This window comes from Stylophora pistillata, chromosome 7 (genome assembly GCF_964205215.1).
Source record: "Stylophora pistillata chromosome 7, jaStyPist1.2, whole genome shotgun sequence".
NCBI lineage: Eukaryota > Metazoa > Cnidaria > Anthozoa > Scleractinia > Pocilloporidae > Stylophora > Stylophora pistillata.
In genome coordinates, this window is record NC_142525.1 from 23,244,056 (window position 1) to 23,263,216 (window position 19,161).

Below are 19,161 nucleotides of genomic sequence, written 5' to 3' on the forward strand. Positions count from 1 at the left end.
ACCAAAATGTGAGGGGGGGGGAGAGGGTGTGTCCTGCTTATTTTTTTTACCGCCTGTACTGCTCTGCTTCCCTATGCTTGCCCTCAAGTGAAAATCTAAAATCTCCCATACATCAAACCTTAGCTCAAAACCAGCCCTTTGGGAGAGGAGAGGATTAAAAGGATATCAAGATTAATATTCTCCATACCATTTTCCATCCATTTCCTACGAAGCTGACAAGGAGAATTTGTATAACAATCAATAGCTTCTTTACTTGGTGATCATTTCCTTTATTCTCATGACCTCAATGCATGATTCAGTGGTGAAATTGTGAGGAGAAATCAGATGCTAATCGGTGAAAGCAATGCAAATCTCATCACACCCAATTGTCTTCCCAAATTTCTAAATATCAATTCTCTGTTCTGTCTCTTTTACATTTCTTAAAATCTTGGCTGTAATGACTTTGTGTTATATCAAACAATATCAAGTTTTTCACATTTCTTTTTCCTTCTCACCTGCTTTTCCCTAAAACTTGTAACAATATTGGAGAAATCCCCTCATTCATACTCTTGGGGGTAAGAAGGATTCACTCAGAGCACAAGAGTGAAGCCAAGTTGTTACCAAAAGCTTGACATTTTCCTTCCCTGTTATTGTTGTTTTTCTTTTTTCTCAATAAAATAAACACTATTGGGATTTCTGTTTACTCTCCACTGGTGTTCTTCAGAGACACCAGCATCCCCATGCAACTGTAATAATACTTGTAGTATCAGCGACAGAAACTAGTAAGAGCAACATACTGGATGTAGTAGTCAAAAAAGTAGACATATTTATTTGTCGCTATGATGCCAGCCATAAGAAGACCAACATAAAGGTACAAGATAATCTTCTTTATAAAGCATTTCAGATGCTCAGTTCCTGTTTACATAAACAACCATGGTCCATAGCTAAAACATGATCATCTCATGGTTCCAGAACAAGTCCATACCTGCAACCTATTATTATTTTATAAAGACAACAAGTTTTAAGAAGAAAGAGTTATTCCTCTTGGTGTTACATATATATAAGTCACAGAAGCAAACCCATTTAAAAAGCCAACTTCTTGATCAAAAGGTACACATGGTCATCAACTTCCATTCCATGCAAGTTGTTAGCATCACCTTGAAGCCTCATTAGAAGTCCACCAAAAGACACATATGCAGCTCTGTGAAAATTGAAAAAAAAAAAAAAACACATGCTTTCACCACAAGTTATCTAAAGCATATTTTCATAATAAAAACAAATGCCAAAATACAAAATAACCCTTTTACAACAGCTGGTATTTTTAGACAGATAATTTTCACGTTATCACAAGCATGGGAAAAAGAGAATAAATATCATGAGTCTCCATGAGGAATCAAACCTCAGACCTTCAAATTCTGTGCCCTCAGGTGCTCTTCTACTGAGTAACAGAGTCTCTATGGCAAGCAAGGCCATCATGAAGATAATAAATCACATGCGCCATGCTAGAATCAGCAATGATGTGGGCAAAATTAATTATACATGTTACTATTAGTTAGGCAGGCAACCTCTGACAGCTTTATTTTTACTTAATATAGGATACAAAAGGCTGTACCTTTTTTGTTTTGCTTCTTAAAAGATTTTCCTCTGGACCCAAATTTTTTATTTTCTCCTCATTGTTATATTTTGATTATTTCATTTTAATAAAAAATAAAGAAACTTCAACTGTGGTCTTTTCTGTTGTAAAGCATGCAGAAAGTGACTAGAGCACAAAAGTAGAGTAGTGGAAACACAAGGAGTGTTAGAGTATTTCCTCTTATCCTCGATCCCAGGAATTGGTCTACCAGAGGACAGATTGGTCAATTGCATAACACAATTACTCATTGCATCTGTACTATAATAAAGCATGCTGTTTCAGCCAATCAGAATGTACATTATATAGAAATGTTATTGATGATAAATACATATATGTCACACTATACATTTTTTAATAAAATGTAAATGCCATACACTTGAAAAACATTGGCTTTTTTTTTTACTTGGTATTTTATTGTCATACGTTTTATACATGAGTCTCTGGATTGGATGACCGGGGCAACCCCATCCTACGTTTTGACATTACTAAATTAATTGATTGATTGATTACACCCTATCTCCCAATAAGACAAATGCTCTACGTCAGCTACTTTCCTCTCTCCACAAAGTGGTCACTGTCTAATGTATTTGCGGGTTTACTCACAGTCTTGTTGGAGCATCAACTCCACTTTCATCTCCTTCTATTCTATAAACTTTTCCGTACATGACGTATTCAAACTGGTCCGCACGTGAGGGCCCACTGTCAGAAGGGTTATATTCACCATCATCTGGGGTGCCATCTTCTCTGAGAGTATTTGCCAAAACAAGTCTGAATTTCTCCCCGTAGTCAACTGGATAGATCTGGGTATTCACATCCAGTATAAGATCCATTTTAAAACTTTCACTTTCACAATGGAGTCGGGAAACTGAAAAGGAAGGAAGCAGCACATTATACACAACTCAGCTGGTTTCCAGTACCTATGTGATACTGCAGTCACTTCTTAAGAAAAAATTACACCTTGCATCTGCAGAAAGAGCAAAAAGATTACTTTCGAGAGTTCCTCTTACCCTTTTTCAGGTAAAAAAAAAAAAAAGAATGGTATCAATGATGACCATGTACATGGCACATAGATGCCTGTATGCCAGTCGTCAGAATATGGTAGAACTTGACCAGATCTTGTGTGTGCAAAGGTGATTCTGCCAAGTGAAATGTATGGTAAGAAAGGAAAAAATTGCACAGTCATGCATCTGCCATACTCTGCTGAAAGGCCTGTATATTTGCACATGTCAATTTAAAAGTGAAGTTCACCATCTATCACAGTGATGTGGAATCACAGAACAAACTGCTCACTATTGGTTAAGGGGAAGAGCTACTGAAAGCAGGGAGGTGGTGATTTAAAAAAGTAAGCTCCTCAAGAATTCTGCATTTTAGGAGTCAACTACTTTGTCACCTCCAGTTGGGGTTTGTGTGATAAACTCCTGTGCAGTGTATTGAGAAATAGTAAAAGACAGGAATTATAAGAGCATCCATTGTATATTTTCATTTCCTTTTCTTTTTCAGGAAAAAAATGGTTGGGCCCCCCTATGCTCCATGTCATTTTTGTTGGAAATTTTCCTCAGCCTCCCCTAAATTAAAGTTGGGAAAAAGAGTGACCCCCCCTCAAAATCATCATAGCCCACCCTCTAGGTAAATTATGAATGCTCCCTAAGTCTGATTGATGTCTCCTCCGCCGGCCATTGAATAAAGCTATGTACAGGTCAAATGAAAAGTTTCATCAGCTTTGCTCTCCGTAAACATTCATCTTGAGGCCACTTAGGGTAATGCAGTAAATGGTTTGAACCCGGGGGTAACATGTGAAGGTGTAGTCTGATCGTCCGGGTGATTGTAGTCCTGAGAAGGACTGTTGTCGGTGGTAGTGACTGACGTTTCGACAACCTGTGCAGAAGTCATCATCAGAGTCAAGTGTTTTTTTGTTTTTTTTTTGACTCTGATGATGACTTCCGCACAGGTTGTCGAAACGTCAGTCACTACCACCAACAACAGTCCTTCTCAGGACTACACTCACCCGGACGATCAGACTACACCTTCACACTTAGGGTACTTTTCGTCTACATTCATGCCACGACACACCATTTGTAGTAATTACGGTCCACTACAAAGTAAATCATTTTAAATAGACCTTATTCCTAAAGCAAGGCCTCAACAAAGTGTTATGAAATCTACAGAGCCTGATATCAGTCTTATTGAATAGGTCTCCTGTATATGCCCACCACGAGTGCCCAACTATGTAAAACATCTTCAATTATTCAATGCACTATTAAACAATGTCAATGTGCCATTCAGTTATGTACAGGGGACTCATAGTGGGTATATACGTGAGGTCTCTGCTTGTAAACGGAAACAATTACGTACAATGGAACTTGTGGTAGATATATACACGAGATCTCTGCCGTCTTGATGGTCATTGTCATGACACTGCAATCTTTGTTTGCTTCACAAGCAAAGAAATCGGCAGGAAAGTATAGCGCATCACGGCACGAATGAAGATGGACGTTTACGGAGAGCAAAGCTGATGAAACTTTTCATGTGACTTAGACATATCTTCATTCAATGGCACATAAGCAATTTGTCCAAATATCAGTCCAAGCCCAAAACCATCAAATATTGAGTTCCCCAAGGCTCAATATTAGGGCCCAAATTATTTTAAATATTTGTAAATGACCTTCCAGAATCAATAACTGGTGGTGAATTATTTATGTTTGGTGATGATTCCACTTTTTTCACAGGATGACGATGATGATGATGATGATGATGATGACATAGATCTGACTTGCAAATGTGTCTCTGAATGGAGATTCTTTCTCGTGAAAAGCTGCATTTGCTCATTTATTTTCCCCCGTTTTTGACAACCCTATGAATGTGTTACCAGACTATCAAAGGTATTCTAGGTAGTTGTGAGTCGTTATCTTTGCTTTTCAGTATGCTTTTCAATTTTTTTTGTTTGGTTTCTTTTGTCGTAGGATCGTTGTGGGTCATTTTGAGATCGTCCTAGGTCGTTTGAAGATCGTCGTGGGTCGTTCCGGGTTTTAGTAACTACGATAGCCAACATCCTGCATGCTGCTTTGATTTAGGTAAATGTCGATGTGGAGCTTTTTCACAGTGATCTGGACGACTACAGTTATGTTTGTAGCCTTTATATTAAACTGATGTGATGATTTGTCCCCGTCCTCGAAACAGGCATGCTCAACTGTTGACAATCGAACACATAATCGATAGAATCCGTCAGGGACGAAACGGGTAAGGCGTAAATTGACCCAAATATAGGCTTAAAATAACCTTAAGCGATAAAAATATATCTATCCTGAATAACAGTTACCTCTGTCGAATTTTTTCCCTTCTGGGTCGATGTCTTTAACGTCGAAAATGTCCTCAAACAAAACTCCAGCCATGTTGAAATACAAATTGACCAGGCGTTCTTAGGTGTTCTCATGTTAAGAAGAATGTCTAATATTGTCCGGGGGTGGGTATAAAAAGAGGTATCAAATTGGTAAACGACCCTTCTTAGATGGTTTTCACACATTTTTAAAACCTTTTTCCTTCATTTTTAGGAACAGGTTTGAAAGTTAGCCGTCAAATTTTAATTCTAATCGAAATATAGGTTGTAATGGATAGAGTTTAATTGCAGACCTCTCCCTACCCCACAGAAGAAGCAAATCTTAGCACACGTTGGCCTGGTACTAGTAGTTCCACGTGAGGCTGTAAAATGGCGGATGATGAAGAAAACTATTCTGCCAAGTCGCACAGAAAGAAACAAGCCGGGCCTAAAGCAGAGAAAAAGAAACAACAGAAACACCCGCCAGAAGCTGCTAGTGCTGAGAGAAATCGCAAGGCTTTCTCATTTAAGTCGGCCGTGAGAGCGGCTCGCCAGTTCCGTCGAAAGCAAGATGTTGAGACGAAACGACATCACGAACCAGTTGTTGATCGAACGCCACTGGAACCTCCACCATACATCGTAGCAGTGGTTGGACCGCCCAAAGTCGGTAAAAGCACGCTTATCAACTCACTTCTGAAGAATTTCACCCGTCAGCAGTTGTCTGTTGTGAAAGGTCCAATTACTATAGTGTCAGGTTAGTGAACCTATTTATTAGCTGGACTGTTGTGATCAAATGTTCGGCCACACGTGTTCTAAGGATCGTAAACATTTACTTTGTCTACCAAGGACTCCCTGTAAATGAAGGAATGAACTGACATGTGCAGCGCTTCGAAGTTGTTGTCATCTATTGTGATTGCATTACACTTTGTATTTGTGATTGCATTACACTTTGTAAGCGCAGAAACTTGGCAAACCATGATAAGAACTACAGCTTAAGAGCACTTCTAAATGTGTCGTAATCAGATCATGGGGCTTATAATGTTTATATATGTCAAATGATTATCTTTTCAGGAAAGAAGAGACGTCTCACTTTCATTGAATGCAATAATGACATCAACTCTATGATTGATGTGTCAAAAATTGCAGATCTGGTAAGTTCTCGGGGATGAATTTTTGTTGGGTATGCTATATAGCAAGGTTCTTCAAACACCTTAATGTGACAGAGAAAGGAATGACCAAGATGCATCCGAACCAGAGGATAGACACTATGAACTCTTTCCGAGCCCAACTAGACATGATTTGTTAATTGCTATTTAAATTTTTATTATCTTTATTAATTGCTACTTAATTTTGTTCCTTGATTCTTATTCTTGGTGTTATTATAGTAGTAGTATTATTATAGTATTTATCCTTAGTATTATTCTTAGAGTTACAAGGCCGCTGACCTCTTGCTAAGAATCATCACATAGATGGAGTGCAAATATTAGGAAAATAAATAAATAAATAAATCTCCCAAATCATTCTACACTGTTAGCAACATATGCCAGTCTGCAGCCTTTCCTAACATCTAGACAGTTTGGAAAACTGCAAAACTCTATTCAAATCAGCCTTTGTAATCCCCACGATATCAACAAACTCTTCTCATTCAATCAATTTATTTTCGTGTTTTTTTTCTGTTACCAAGTTCCCATTAATAGCATACAGGTGTAGCTCCCTACAATTCCTTTATTCGTTCTGATGAAGAGTGAACAGATGAAGTGTCAGCTTTGGAAAGTCTTTATGGGGGCCAATTGACATTATCTACTCAGTTGATAAAACTGGTGAAAATATCTTATCCTACGGTATAGCTTAAAAGTAATTTGACAGTTCGTTGAAACTCAAACCTCAATACTCCATCCTCGATTATCCAAAACTTTGATGATCAAGGCTCAAGTCGAGTTTCAAGACATTTGAGTCAAGTTTCGAGATGCTTGTAATGAGTTTCATACATCTTGAAACAAGGTAACGAAAGAAATTTCATGTGATAAATTTTTCATACGACTTAAAGCTTTTGTGGTTTTTGGGTGACAACGTCATTATTTAAGGAATTTAATAATTATTGTAATATTATTTTGAAATTAACACTTTTACATTTGTTTGCACAATATTTTCTAGGTTCTCCTCTTAATTGATGCTAGTTTTGGGTTTGAGATGGAAATATTTGAATTTCTGAATATCTGTCAAGTGCATGGCTTCCCGAAGATCATGGGTGTCCTAACCCATCTTGACTTGTTGAAAAACAACAAAGCCCTCAAGAAGACCAAGAAGAAACTCAAAACTAGGTTTTGGACAGAAGTATACCAGGTGACCTCTTAGTTTCTATAGTCACACGTAACCTGGTCACTTTCATGAGTGATCAAGATGTAATTTCTCTTTACAGCATCAATACAAAACCAAGCAGCCAACTGATGAGAGTAAAGAAAAATATCAATTAGGGGATTATTAGTTGATGCAATACCAAATTCTCCAAACTGCCACGAGTAGAATTGTCTGACAGAAATTAATTAATAAGTGAAATTACTTAAAATGAGATCTTTGGAATGAAAAATTTAAGTATCTTATGCAGTGTGATCAAAAGAGTTCTGTGTCTAATGCGCAAAATTTCTGGCTACATTTAACGACCTAAGATGTTCTTTACGCTGATGTGGAGAAAATTCTTCAGTTACTTTACTTCATTCTCCTGCCACACTGCACACTGTCTCCTATTTCTTGGTAAAACCTTGCTTTCAGGGTCGACATTTCCAATACAGTATATCTTGGGTCAGAAACTTCTAACTGTTCCTCTTTCATCGCTCATCATTTTTGTCAAAATATGTCTTATTTGAGATGATATTTACTTTATTTGCAGGGAGCAAAACTGTTCTATTTGTCAGGTTTGGTATATGGCTCTTATCCCAAAGTGGAGATACACAACTTGGGACGATTTATTGCTGTGTCAAAGTTTCGACCGTTAACTTGGAGAGTTTCTCATCCCTACATCCTTGCAGACAGGTACATTTTTATATCAATTTTTCAGTTTTGACCACTTTTAAGTGACATAAGAATGAGGAGGTTGAGTTAAACATACAAAGATGTTCATGCACAGTGTGTTGCAGCTTGTTGACGCATGGATGTCACCTGGGTTCCCATATGGGACATTTAAGTTTTTGTGCATGCACGGTGGCTGCATCTGTGAACAGTGCCACAAGGCCACTCAGTCAAAAACCTCTCTATTTCATCCAGTTTTTCTTGATTTTATGGTCTTAATGTTGAGTTGAGCATTGTTAAGTTTAGGGTGAGTTTTCTGAAAGCCTTCATGGAGGTACTTTTATTAAAAGGTTTGATTTTACATGGTTTGTCACCATTCGCAGCAACACAGAGTATGTACCTTACATGTATCTTTTCATTTCGATATTCTCTATCAATTTTATGAATAGTATGTATCTTCTCTTTCCAGAATAGAAGAGTTGACAGATCCAGAACTTATTCGTCAAAATGCTAAATGTGACAGGAAAGTGTCCTTATATGGCTATGTGAGAGGAACACACCTACAGCACAATTCCCAAGTCCACATTATAGGTAACTGTGACAGTCATAAGACTGATTCTATACTGGCTATATCATGCAAGGTTTCCTGTTAATTGTGGGTGAAAAGATAACAGTCATAATTGAAAATTATGTAGAGTTCTTTATGGAGAACATACCGGTACTCAGTAAATGACACAGGGCTAATGCTCGAAACATCAGCTTTTTTATTCGTTACAGTGGCCAATTTACAATTTCAACTTAGTTGATATAACCAAATTACCTTGTTACCCCCACCGACGCAGCACCGCAGTTTCTTTAGAAACTTTCAGCCTTTATACTTGGTAAATAATGATTTTAGGATGTATAGGGTTAAAAGTCCTTGAATTTTTTAACCCAATATGACCTTTGAAATGAATTTGATATAGTGTAGGCACCAATCTTGATTTATTTGTGATGTCAAAATATTTTTCTTAAATTCTTTCTTTTTTCTTTTCTTTTTTCCTCTCTCTTTTCCTCTCTCTTTTGTCACTTTTCTGTAGGTTGTGGAGATCACACTCTTGAAGAGATCAGCCTTTTACCAGATCCTTGTCCTCTACCAAATGCAGAAAAGAAACGGTCACTGAATGAAAAAGAAAGACTCATATATGCGCCTATGTCTGGAGTTGGAGGTGTTGTATATGACAAGGTAGCAGTCTAGAAAGTTTAACGTAACAACTCAAGGCAGGAAACTTTATTTTCAATTCACTTGTCCATTTGGACAAGTGTTGTGTGTATTTTACTTGTCTGGACCACAAAACTACTTGTCCCAAAAAATCGGTAACAGCAATCTAGGGTTTCAAAAATCCTCTTTTTATCTCAACCATGCCCCAATTAAGTGAAAAGCTAATTAGTCAATAAAAACATTCAATGCAACAAATTGAATAAAGGTATATTCTTTTGATACCTCTCTCGGTGTATATCAAGTGGGCAATATTGAACAGTTTTTCTAGCCTTGCTTGTGATTCCTGGCTTATTCGCAAAAACATCTTTTGCAATGGGCTGTCTTCCTGTTTCTGGTCATTCTGCAGTCTCATATGGCAAATAACATGGCAACGACTTTTTGAATGGGTAGTTAAAGTTTCTCGTCTAAATCCTTGAACTCCATTCCCACATCCAATATACATCGGGCTGCTTTTATCTGCTAATTCTGGAAACTTCCGACAAGTGGAGCAGTGCATTTTGTTTGTTTTTAGCTCATAACAAACCCAGTCGAATTCCGTCATCCAAGCCGACTGAAATTTTCTTATGCGCTTGGTTTCACATTTCTTTTTGTTATCTTCAATCTTTTTCCTTTTGGAAGGAACATCCTTGTCTGTATTGACGTTCCTAAGTGCTTCCATGATCTTTTAAAAAATTTAAACAATTTTGATTGAGACATTGCCGATACTTTAGCGATTCAGGTCTCTGACCGTTGCAGCTCATGTGATCAATGTACATGCGATTGTGCTGTAAAGCGGGGATCGCATGGAAATCAATTTGTCTTTGATTTCTTCGCTAAACGTCGCCAACTTCCACAAAAAGAAGAGAAAGTTTATTTTCAAGGCACTTAGTTATAAAATACAGGAAAAAATGATTTATTATTTATCCAAAGTCAGGCAACGTCAGAGCTTTACAACTTACTTGTCCAATCGGACAACTTCGATCACCTTTTTTCTTGTCCAAATGGAAAAGTTACCCACCTCAGACGTTCAGACGGGCCAAGTTTCCTGCCCTGCTACTGTGCTCTTTCAGATTACAGTGATTAATAGGGGGAAAATAGGGACTTTGACAACCAACTGCTCAATACAGGGTGACCACTTAAAAATACAATGCCAATTAATACAAGTTTGCCTGTAATTATTAATGCTTCAAAAAAAATCTTAATCACCATAAACCAAATTCTAGGTACAAGTACAGATATTGTTGTTTTTTTTTTAATTATTATTTATTTGGTATCATTTTCAGGATGCAGTATATATAGACCTCGGTGGAAGTCAGGCAGGAAAGGAGAGATCCAACTCTGCAGAGGTGATTTCTCTAAAGTTTGAGTGCAGTCCTATAATATTTGAGAATGAGATTTAGAGACACTGAAGCTCATTGATAACAGAATTGATTGAAGTGTTTTTCTTACTGATTTGTGTTAGTAATCATCTGTTACATGTGCTTTCACTGAAACTAATCATTGTTCTACTAACTGTTTTTGTCGGTAATTTTTAGGGTGCTAATCGACCAGGAAGTGAACTTGTGTCTTCTTTGATTGACACAAAGCAGACAATTGACAGTAAAATGCTGACAAGTCAACTGACATTATTTAAGGTAAGCTGTGGATAGTGTAGTACAAGAACATATACACTATTCAATAGGTATTCTGCCAGGTAAAAAAAAAAATACTTAAAATGTTTGTAGTTACACAGCTTAACAAATTTAAAAGAATTATTAATAAATGCTTTTAAACAAGGAAATGCATGCAACTGTTGTCATTTTGACTGTAACTCATGCTTTAGTGTCACAGGGTCTCTTTTTGCTGTTATTTAATTTATTATTAATAGCAATTCATTGAGAACAATTAACATTACAGTCTCTTGAACTTCTCTACCACAATTCTCCTAAATACTCCATGAAAAGTTTACTAATTGAATTAACCCGTGCCTAATTGAAGTCAGTCTTATTTCAATCTATTTTTATTTCTAATTTGGATATATCAACAAAGTTGAAATGGTAAATTGGCCACCGTAACGATTACAAAAGCTGACGTTTCGAGCGTTAGCCCTTCGTCATTCGCTCCGACGAAGGGCTAACGCTCGAAACATCAGCTTTTGTAATCGTTACGGTGGCCAATTTACCATTTCAACTTTGTTGATATATCCAAATTATTTCGTTACCCCCACCGACGCAGCCCCAAACAGTTTCTTTAGAAACATCAGCCTTTATTGATTTGTTTTTATTTCTAATTTGCAGGATGGTGCACAAATAGCACCAGATAAAGTCATGGAGTAAGTGTTTTTAGACCCTCTTAAAATTTACACATTCTGCATTTTCTCTTTTTTTTTTTTGTAATGCCCCTTTCTTAAGAAATGATTGTCCCCTTGAAAAGAGAATAGTAATTCTTGTTACGTATGATGTACGATCCTCGCAGTAGATAGCGCTATTTATGCAATAGCGAAAATCAGACCTGAAAAAAGTCAGGCCTGTACGGGATTCGAACCACTGACCTCTGCGATACTAGTGCAACGCTCTACCAATTGAGCTAACAAGCCAACTGGGAGCAGGCCGTTAAGTTGATTTGTAATAGCGAAAATCAGGGTTTTATTACGGGTTTATTACGAATCAACGGGTTTATTACGAATCACGGGTTTATTACGAATCAACTTAACGGCCTGCTCCCAGTTGGCTTGTTAGCTCAATTGGTAGAGCGCTGCACTAGTATCGCAGAGGTCAGTGGTTCAAGTCCCGTACAGGCCTGAATTTTTTCAGGTCTGATTTTCGCTATTGCATAAATAGCGCTATCTACTGCGAGGATCGTACATCATACGTATCTAATACCGCAGTTCAAAATGTATGAACTTCATATACTCATTGTATCTCAGTAATTCTTGTTGTTACTCTGGCTCTTTGAAGGAGGCCTGTGTTTAAATTTAGGGGTCTGATTACTCACAAACTGCCCTTAACCCTTGAAACTCCCGAGATCTGATTGTAAATTCTCCCCTCTAGCTGCTACACATTTCCTTGTAAACTGGTTATGAGAATTTGGTGTTAGATCAAGATAACAACTTCCACCTGATAAGTTTGAGTATTCTCATTACCTGTTTGCTGGATAATGTATGGATTTTATAGGGAGAAGTTACATGTTAATCACTTCTGGGATTCAAAGGGTTAAGGCTCTTACGTGGGTTCAAGTGTAGTTGAATCATGCTGAAGAACTAAGGATAAGATCAGGTAATGACGGCTACCCACAGCTAACGTGACATGCAAGACTAAACTTTGATATATAGGTTTGCATGTGCATTTGAAACACGTAGGGATGAAGACTACACAAGACCTTCTGAGGAAGTTGTGGTGGATGAGGATGGTCGAAAGAGAAGGAAAGCTGTTTTTGTTGATAATGATGATAAGGAGGAAGATGTTGAGGATGACGATGACGTTTCAAATGATGGTGAACATAGTGATGAGGATGACGATAATGGGAGTGATAGTGATAGTACTGGTAGTGACAGTGATGATGCTCTGGAACAAGGCGATGCGAAGAATGAGGTTAACGAGGAGGAGAGTGATGAAATAGTTCTTAAGTTCAAATCTAAACATGCTAGACGAGAACTGACATTAAAGAAGCAAACGGCTTCGGGAACACGAACTGAGAATGGCCTTGAAGAAGGTGACTCACTAGAAGATACAGAGGAAGAAACAGAAGAAGAAGAAGAAGAGCAGGAGGAAAGTGAAAAACACAACGAAATGGAATCTGAAGAAGAGTTTAATGTACATACTAATGGGGAGTCAATGAATGATTCCGAATCAGACTCCGAAGTTGATTTTCCTTCACTGAAGAGAAAGAGGAAACATGGTGTTAAAGAGAAAAGGAATGAACATCACAGTGTTAAAAAGAAGTTCAAAAATGAAACAGGCTCTTTAGAACAAAATGCGGCCAAAGGTGTTAAAACTGATAAGAAAAATAAAGCACAAACTGAAAAGACTGGCGATAAGACAAGGTTAATTGATTCCGATGCTGAATCAGGATCGATTCTTGAGATTTCAAATGACAGAGAAAGTGAAGAAGACAGTGATGGAAATGTCAGCATAGAAAGTCATGATAACTCATATGAAGATGAAAACGAAGATTCAGGATCTGAATTGGAAGAAGGTATAGTGTACACGTATTAAAACAGGTTTTAACACTGAATTACAAGCAGACCCACTGATCGACTGACCGATGAATTTAATGGGCGACCAACTGATAGACAATTCTGATGTTCAAACTGACTGACCAGCTATCAAGTAACTATATACGTTGTTGACTCTTAGACAGTTACTGGTGGGGCTGGCAGTGTTTTACCTTAATCTGCAAAATGTTTTATTCCCTATTTTTAGGTGCTCTGAAGTGGAAGGAAAATCTGGCTCAAAAAGCAGCAGCTGCATTTCTTCAGCGCCAGCGAGACATGCCAAACATACAGAAACTTGTTTATGGAAATGGTAACATTGATTTGTAATTTGTAATTTAATTTTTTTGTAATTTATCAGCTTCGCCGACAGGCAGGGACATCGCAACAGCTTGCGCCAGTTACTGCGGGCCCAGTATGACTACATGTTTATTTCCTTGCTCGATTGTTTTTTATGTAAATTCAACTCGAAAAAGTAACCATGGTGTGCAAAAATTTATCAGAGAGCGCAGTCGGAATTTGATACTGCATACAATATTAGTATACACCACACAGATTAATAGTGCTTTTCGCGCGCACTGATTGGCTGGTTAGGAAGTGATTAGCAAGGACTATTCATCTCTAAGAAGCAGAGGAGACAAAATCGCGCGTCAACTATTTCATCTCTGACTAATTATTTGGTCGAAAATAAACAAATTTTTTGTTTTTTCTGTTGGTATACACTTAAACAACTATACATCCACTTCGGTGAATAATTGTTAATTGCTTAATGGCAAGGTAGTTTTGAGGTAAATCCTAGCGTTCTGATTTATTCGTACTTGGTTGAGATTTTGCCATAAGGGCGGTCTCCACGGAAACGATTATAAGCCGTTTAGTTTTCTCGAAAGCCAGCAAATTCAAATGGAATAAGTTCAGTCCGAGTGACTTTTAATAATTTTTTTAGTATCCTCGGTTGCTTGAGCCGTACTGAGGAATATTGACCCTCAGTTGTTCTTGTACGGACCTCGCTGCGCTTGTTTCGCACTGCCACAAATTCGGGCCAGTAATCCCAAGTACGATCCTATGGTTCGGTAAGTAAGAAGTTGTTTTTGCCGGCGAAAAAAACTTCTCAGAAAATAGAATCTGTAAACCCCCCTTGATTTGCCATCGCAGTGATACACTGTTATTTGTCTCGACTCCCCTTTCTCCAATTATCTGTGTCATTTTCGTCGAAAGCTGAGTTAGAGATGTTTTTGTGTGATTACACTGTATTCAAGCGGCATCAATGACCATTTTTTTGTGTGCAGTTCTTCAAGGCAAGAAAGAAGAGAGAGAAGACGAAGATAGTGAAGACGACGCTATCGGAGGAATATTTAAATTGAAGTCCATGAAAGCTTCTGAAAGTAAAGGCACTGCACACGAGAGAGACTGCTCACTTGAGGTTATTACTACGCCGCTGAGGGATTGGAGCCAACCCGAAGTGCTTCAGAGCATCCGGGACTATTTCGTGACGGGCAAATGGAAAGATTCTGAAGATGCCGAGATGCTCCTTCAAGACGATGACACAAGTATGATCATATAGATTGCATTAACGTCCTTTTCTAATAGAGTGCATTCCGGTTGAATGCTGTGAAGTCAAGTTAATTTTTACAGCCAATCGGAAGAAAGAAGAATTTTGTAGGGAACCAATGAAAAGTGAAAGTGAAGGGCGGGAAAACTCGAGTGACAGAGTCATGATTGGTATTTATTTTTGCACCTGAGCGAAGTCAAGCAAAACCGCTAAATGGAATGGGACCCGGATTACTTTTAACACTTAACTGAAAGCTGATCGTGATTACATGTATTTGCAACAATAAATTAGGTAACTCAAAGAAACACAAATTAAATAACGCTTTTCTTTTTCTTTTTCAGTTTCTGATGATGACTTGTTTGGAGACTTTGAAGATCTGGAGACTGGTGAAGTGCATACGGCTGGCGACAAACAGGAATCTGAGGGGGAGGGGGAAGAAGATGAACAGGATGAAAATGAACAGGAGAAAGCTGACGGAGGTGATGGGAGGATGGAAATGAAAAAGAAACAGAAGGCGGCATTTGATGCAACGTATCCTTTATAACGAACTAATTTGCTTACTCATGGAAAGTTCATTGATCAATTTGTGAATAGTGTTAACTGTTGGGTCAGTTTCATCTTGGAAACACGTGAACCTGATAGGGCTCGACGCTAACGGTAGCCCACTAGCCACAGACTAGTAGAAATTCAGGTTTGCCAAGTGGTTTTCGATTTCCGCTTGGCTAGTAAGTTGAAAAGTTAGTGTTGAGCCCTGCCTGATATCATAAAATTTCACTGTTACCTTCAGAATGCTTTCTCCTTTACTAGACGGTGAGGCTGGAGTGGAGGAGCGCAAAGGCAATAATATGTTTAAATTACAATCATGTTTTACTGGGCCCGGTTGTTCAAAGAGTGGATAAAGCTGACCACCGAATAGAGATGTATTTAGTGGATAGCGTTTTCCACCTTTCGAACAACAGGGGCCTGACGATTAGCGGTTATAGACCGGGGCCCAGTTGTTTGAAGACCGATTAGCACTAACCCAGGGTTGAATTTTAATCCAGGTTTCTATGTTTCTCTGTTCAAAAGCCGTTTTAAAATAATTTTCCCAATTCTTCTTAGAGCATTCAATCAACAAATTGTAAACAAGTGGAATTAAAGTGAAATTAATTTTAAAGCTTTCAGATCTTCAATTAAATTTCACGGTAACCCTGGGTTATCTTAACCCACCTTTGAACAACCCGGCCCGGTTTCCTTGCTGCTCGTTCTAATTTTACTAGCTTGCATTAAGTCTTGTGTACATTTGATATGATTGCAAAGAATGGGTATGAGCGTGAAGTCTTTTTTTTTTCCCTTGGTTTCTTAACCCGACAAAGATATGATGAAGGTGACGAAACCTCGTATTATGATGAGCTCAAAGCGCAGATGACAGAGCAAGCACAGGTCTGTACTGCTACCACGTCTCATGGTACATTTTGAAAGAAGAAAAGGATCCTTTCACAAAGACCTTGGCTAACTTTAACATTTATTTCTGTTCACAGCTAAATCAGTCTGAGTTCCAAGACATGGATGACGAGACGCGCGCACAGTATGAAGGCTTCAGACCAGGAATGTATGTCAGGGTAGAGGTCAGTCCAAGATCAAATTACTTCTTTCCTTTGCCTGTCGTAGTGATATTCTTTTACTTTAGCTTCAGAGGGTGTGGTTGGATATGAATCAAGCTTTCTTCACCAGTCGTAAAATAGCACTTTAAAACTGGAGCAAAATCTAAAACCAGACCGATCACCAAGATTGTTTTCACAGCTAAAATACTCATTGCAATCTTCAATTGATAAACCATGCAAACAGAGGATACAAGGGAAGTCAAAGCGCAGAAAATGTTTATGAGAGACTTGTGACCGACTTTGGTGTCACATCTGAACGTTCATGATCTAGTGAACAGTCATAGAGGTGATCCAAATATTTTGCTTTACCTTTGATATCTCATGAGGACTGCAGAAAAATCAGTTTCATTGGGTCTAATGGTACGCGCTTGAAACAGTCCTATCCAGAAATATTTCATTTCACCAATTTTTGTCTTTCATTAACAAAATTTCAGCTCAGTGGTATGCCCTGTGAGTTTGTCACCAACTTTGATGCCAAATATCCCGTAATTCTTGGTGGCCTTCTGTCGAGCGAGGATAAGATGGGCTTTCTTCAGGTCAGTGTTCATTACGACAGACATCATTATGGATCGATTCCCAGGCCTTTTCACCCTGAAATCATGTAGAATCAAGGAAAAATGTTAGCTCGCGTCATCAGCGTATGGCAAACTTTGTGTTTTCCAACTCTTTGCGTTGAGTTTGAAACATGAGAATATAGCTCTCTGTGATCGTTTTCCAGGTTCGCTTTAAGAAACATCGTTGGCACAAGCGCATCCTGAAGACAAGGGATCCACTGATCTTGTCTATTGGCTGGCGCAGATTTCAAACTTTGCCGATGTACTCGGTCCAGGACCACAACGGCCGCCATAGATTGCTGAAGTACACCCCTGAACATCTTCACTGCATGGCTACCTTATTTGGTAAGGATACGTTTCAAAGTTTCAAAAACTTCTTTGCTTAAGTAACCTTCAATCAAGCGTACTTTTTACGAGGTAGCGCAAAACTGTGGCAGCTTAAGAGTCGGCGGTCGGAAAAACAAAATAGAATAACGAAAACTTGGCGTTAATGTTTGCATACCATACACATGAACATCATTTTTTCTTTTTTCTACGCAAAGCTTAAACGTATTATTGGAAAAAAACTACTAGAGTAACGAAAACGGTTTTTTTTTTTTTTTTTTTTATAACCTCTTCCTCTTAGGTCCAATTGCTCCTCCTGGGACAGGAGTCCTGGCGATTCAAAGCACAGTAGGCGATATGGTGAGTTAGCAGGGGCTCGTTTCTCGAAAGTCCCGGTAACTTAACGGGCCCGTAAAGCTGTTCTGTTTTCATTCAAGGTGTGGATTTAAAACGTTTTGAAAATGATAAAACAAAACTATTAGCTAAAGAAACAAAAAGGACTGCTTTGGGTGCCCGAACTTGCTTTCTTATCCTTTAAAATTTTGATTTTAAAACATGGCTTCGGGTCCGTTATTTTACCGGGACTTTCGAAAAACGGGCCCCAGGCCCTGAAACTCCTTTGATCTAATTCGAAATTCTTCCTTTCATCTACTTAGACTTGCGGTAACTTGGAATCTATTTGTTAACTAAATGATCTCAGATATACTCTTCCAGTATTACAGTGTCTTTTTTTTTCCTTCTTGTTCTCCTTTGCACCATTTTTAGTCTGATTTCCGCATCTCAGCCACTGGTACCGTGTTGGACTTGGATAAATCTGTAGAACTAGTCAAGAAACTCAAGTTAACAGGAACACCCTTGAAGATATTTAAAAACACCGCATTTATCAAGGTGATTTACAGATGTAATCCTTTGCATATTTAGATTTGGAATTGACGGAGAGTCATATCAGGGCTGGGGCTATCTCAGCTGTCAGCGATAATCTAGAAGGCAAAAACCTTTCCAATCCCTCCGATGGGATACTGATCTTTCTAAGGTCAATCTTTCCACTGACCCCTCTCCAGTATTTTTTGATGGTCACCTAGCATGAACTTAGACAGGGGCCGTTAGATTAGTGATTAGTCTAAGTTCTGTGTTTGAAAGGTTTAAGAAAAGTAAAAAAAAGTTTATCTAGATCAAGAGACTTGGAAGGGTCAAAATCATGCAACCGTCGTGATTAAATAGGTCGTACTCGCTTAAAACACGACTAAGCCTGCCTGTGAATGGTAAAGATAATGTAAAGCTTTCGTTTAGCACAGAAGGCCATATGGATTTCATAAAGTAAAAAAACAAAAAACAAAAAAGTAAAAGTTAATTTTATTTAATGTGGCGCCACACTTAGGTACAAGCTACTTTCCAGGAGGCTCACAACAAACAACAGAAACAAATAATTTAAACTGAACATAAATTGTTAAGAATCCGAACTGGCCGGAGGCAAATCAGTTGACTATTTATAAGCGTGGTCGAGGATTTGAACTCGGAGCTACCCGTGGTCAGAGCGGGACTCGAACCCGGGAGCAGCGGATTTCGAGTCCGACACGCTGACCACTCGGCCACGCTGCCTCAAGAAGAATTTTTTGATACTATGAGGAGAGAAGATGGAAGGAGTGACCAATCTTTTTCAACTCCAGGGCATGTTCAATTCAGCTCTGGAAGTAGCAAAATTTGAAGGAGCAACAATACGAACTGTCAGCG

At 38.4% G+C, this 19,161-nt stretch overlaps 2 protein-coding genes across 3 annotated transcripts in view; one reads left to right on the plus strand and one right to left on the minus strand.

Moving 5' to 3' along the window:
- Nucleotides 1–782: 782 nt before the first annotated feature.
- On the minus strand, nt 783–5,058 carry LOC111331653 (DNA-directed RNA polymerases I, II, and III subunit RPABC3). The gene is made up of 3 exons (XM_022936812.2): nt 4,929–5,058; nt 2,216–2,477; nt 783–1,180 (listed from the first exon to the last, which is right to left on the minus strand). The coding sequence occupies exons 1-3, from the start codon at nt 4,999–5,001 to the stop codon at nt 1,063–1,065; spliced, it is 453 nt and encodes a 150-aa protein (XP_022792547.1). The 5' UTR covers nt 5,002–5,058; the 3' UTR covers nt 783–1,062.
- Nucleotides 5,059–5,287: 229 nt separating this feature from the next.
- Nucleotides 5,288–19,161, plus strand: part of LOC111331667 (ribosome biogenesis protein BMS1 homolog) — a 24,671-nt gene continuing 10,797 nt past the window's right edge. The window contains exons 1-20 of one of the 2 annotated variants that reach the window (XM_088726952.1): nt 5,288–5,679; nt 5,997–6,076; nt 7,080–7,268; nt 7,813–7,955; nt 8,401–8,522; nt 9,011–9,156; nt 10,455–10,517; nt 10,707–10,805; nt 11,448–11,482; nt 12,482–13,344; nt 13,572–13,673; nt 14,647–14,907; nt 15,251–15,440; nt 16,265–16,331; nt 16,430–16,516; nt 16,987–17,088; nt 17,271–17,451; nt 17,732–17,790; nt 18,196–18,318; nt 19,098–19,161. The exon at nt 19,098–19,161 is cut by the window's right edge and continues 32 nt beyond it. In XM_088726952.1, the coding sequence (XP_088583078.1) occupies nt 5,316–5,679; nt 5,997–6,076; nt 7,080–7,268; nt 7,813–7,955; nt 8,401–8,522; nt 9,011–9,156; nt 10,455–10,517; nt 10,707–10,805; nt 11,448–11,482; nt 12,482–13,344; nt 13,572–13,673; nt 14,647–14,907; nt 15,251–15,440; nt 16,265–16,331; nt 16,430–16,516; nt 16,987–17,088; nt 17,271–17,451; nt 17,732–17,790; nt 18,196–18,318; nt 19,098–19,161 (3,340 nt within the window). In that variant the 5' untranslated portion in view covers nt 5,288–5,315. The remainder of the gene's footprint in view (nt 5,680–5,996; nt 6,077–7,079; nt 7,269–7,812; nt 7,956–8,400; nt 8,523–9,010; nt 9,157–10,454; nt 10,518–10,706; nt 10,806–11,447; nt 11,483–12,481; nt 13,345–13,571; nt 13,674–14,646; nt 14,908–15,250; nt 15,441–16,264; nt 16,332–16,429; nt 16,517–16,986; nt 17,089–17,270; nt 17,452–17,731; nt 17,791–18,195; nt 18,319–19,097) is intronic. The other variant, XM_088726953.1, reaches the window with a different exon arrangement.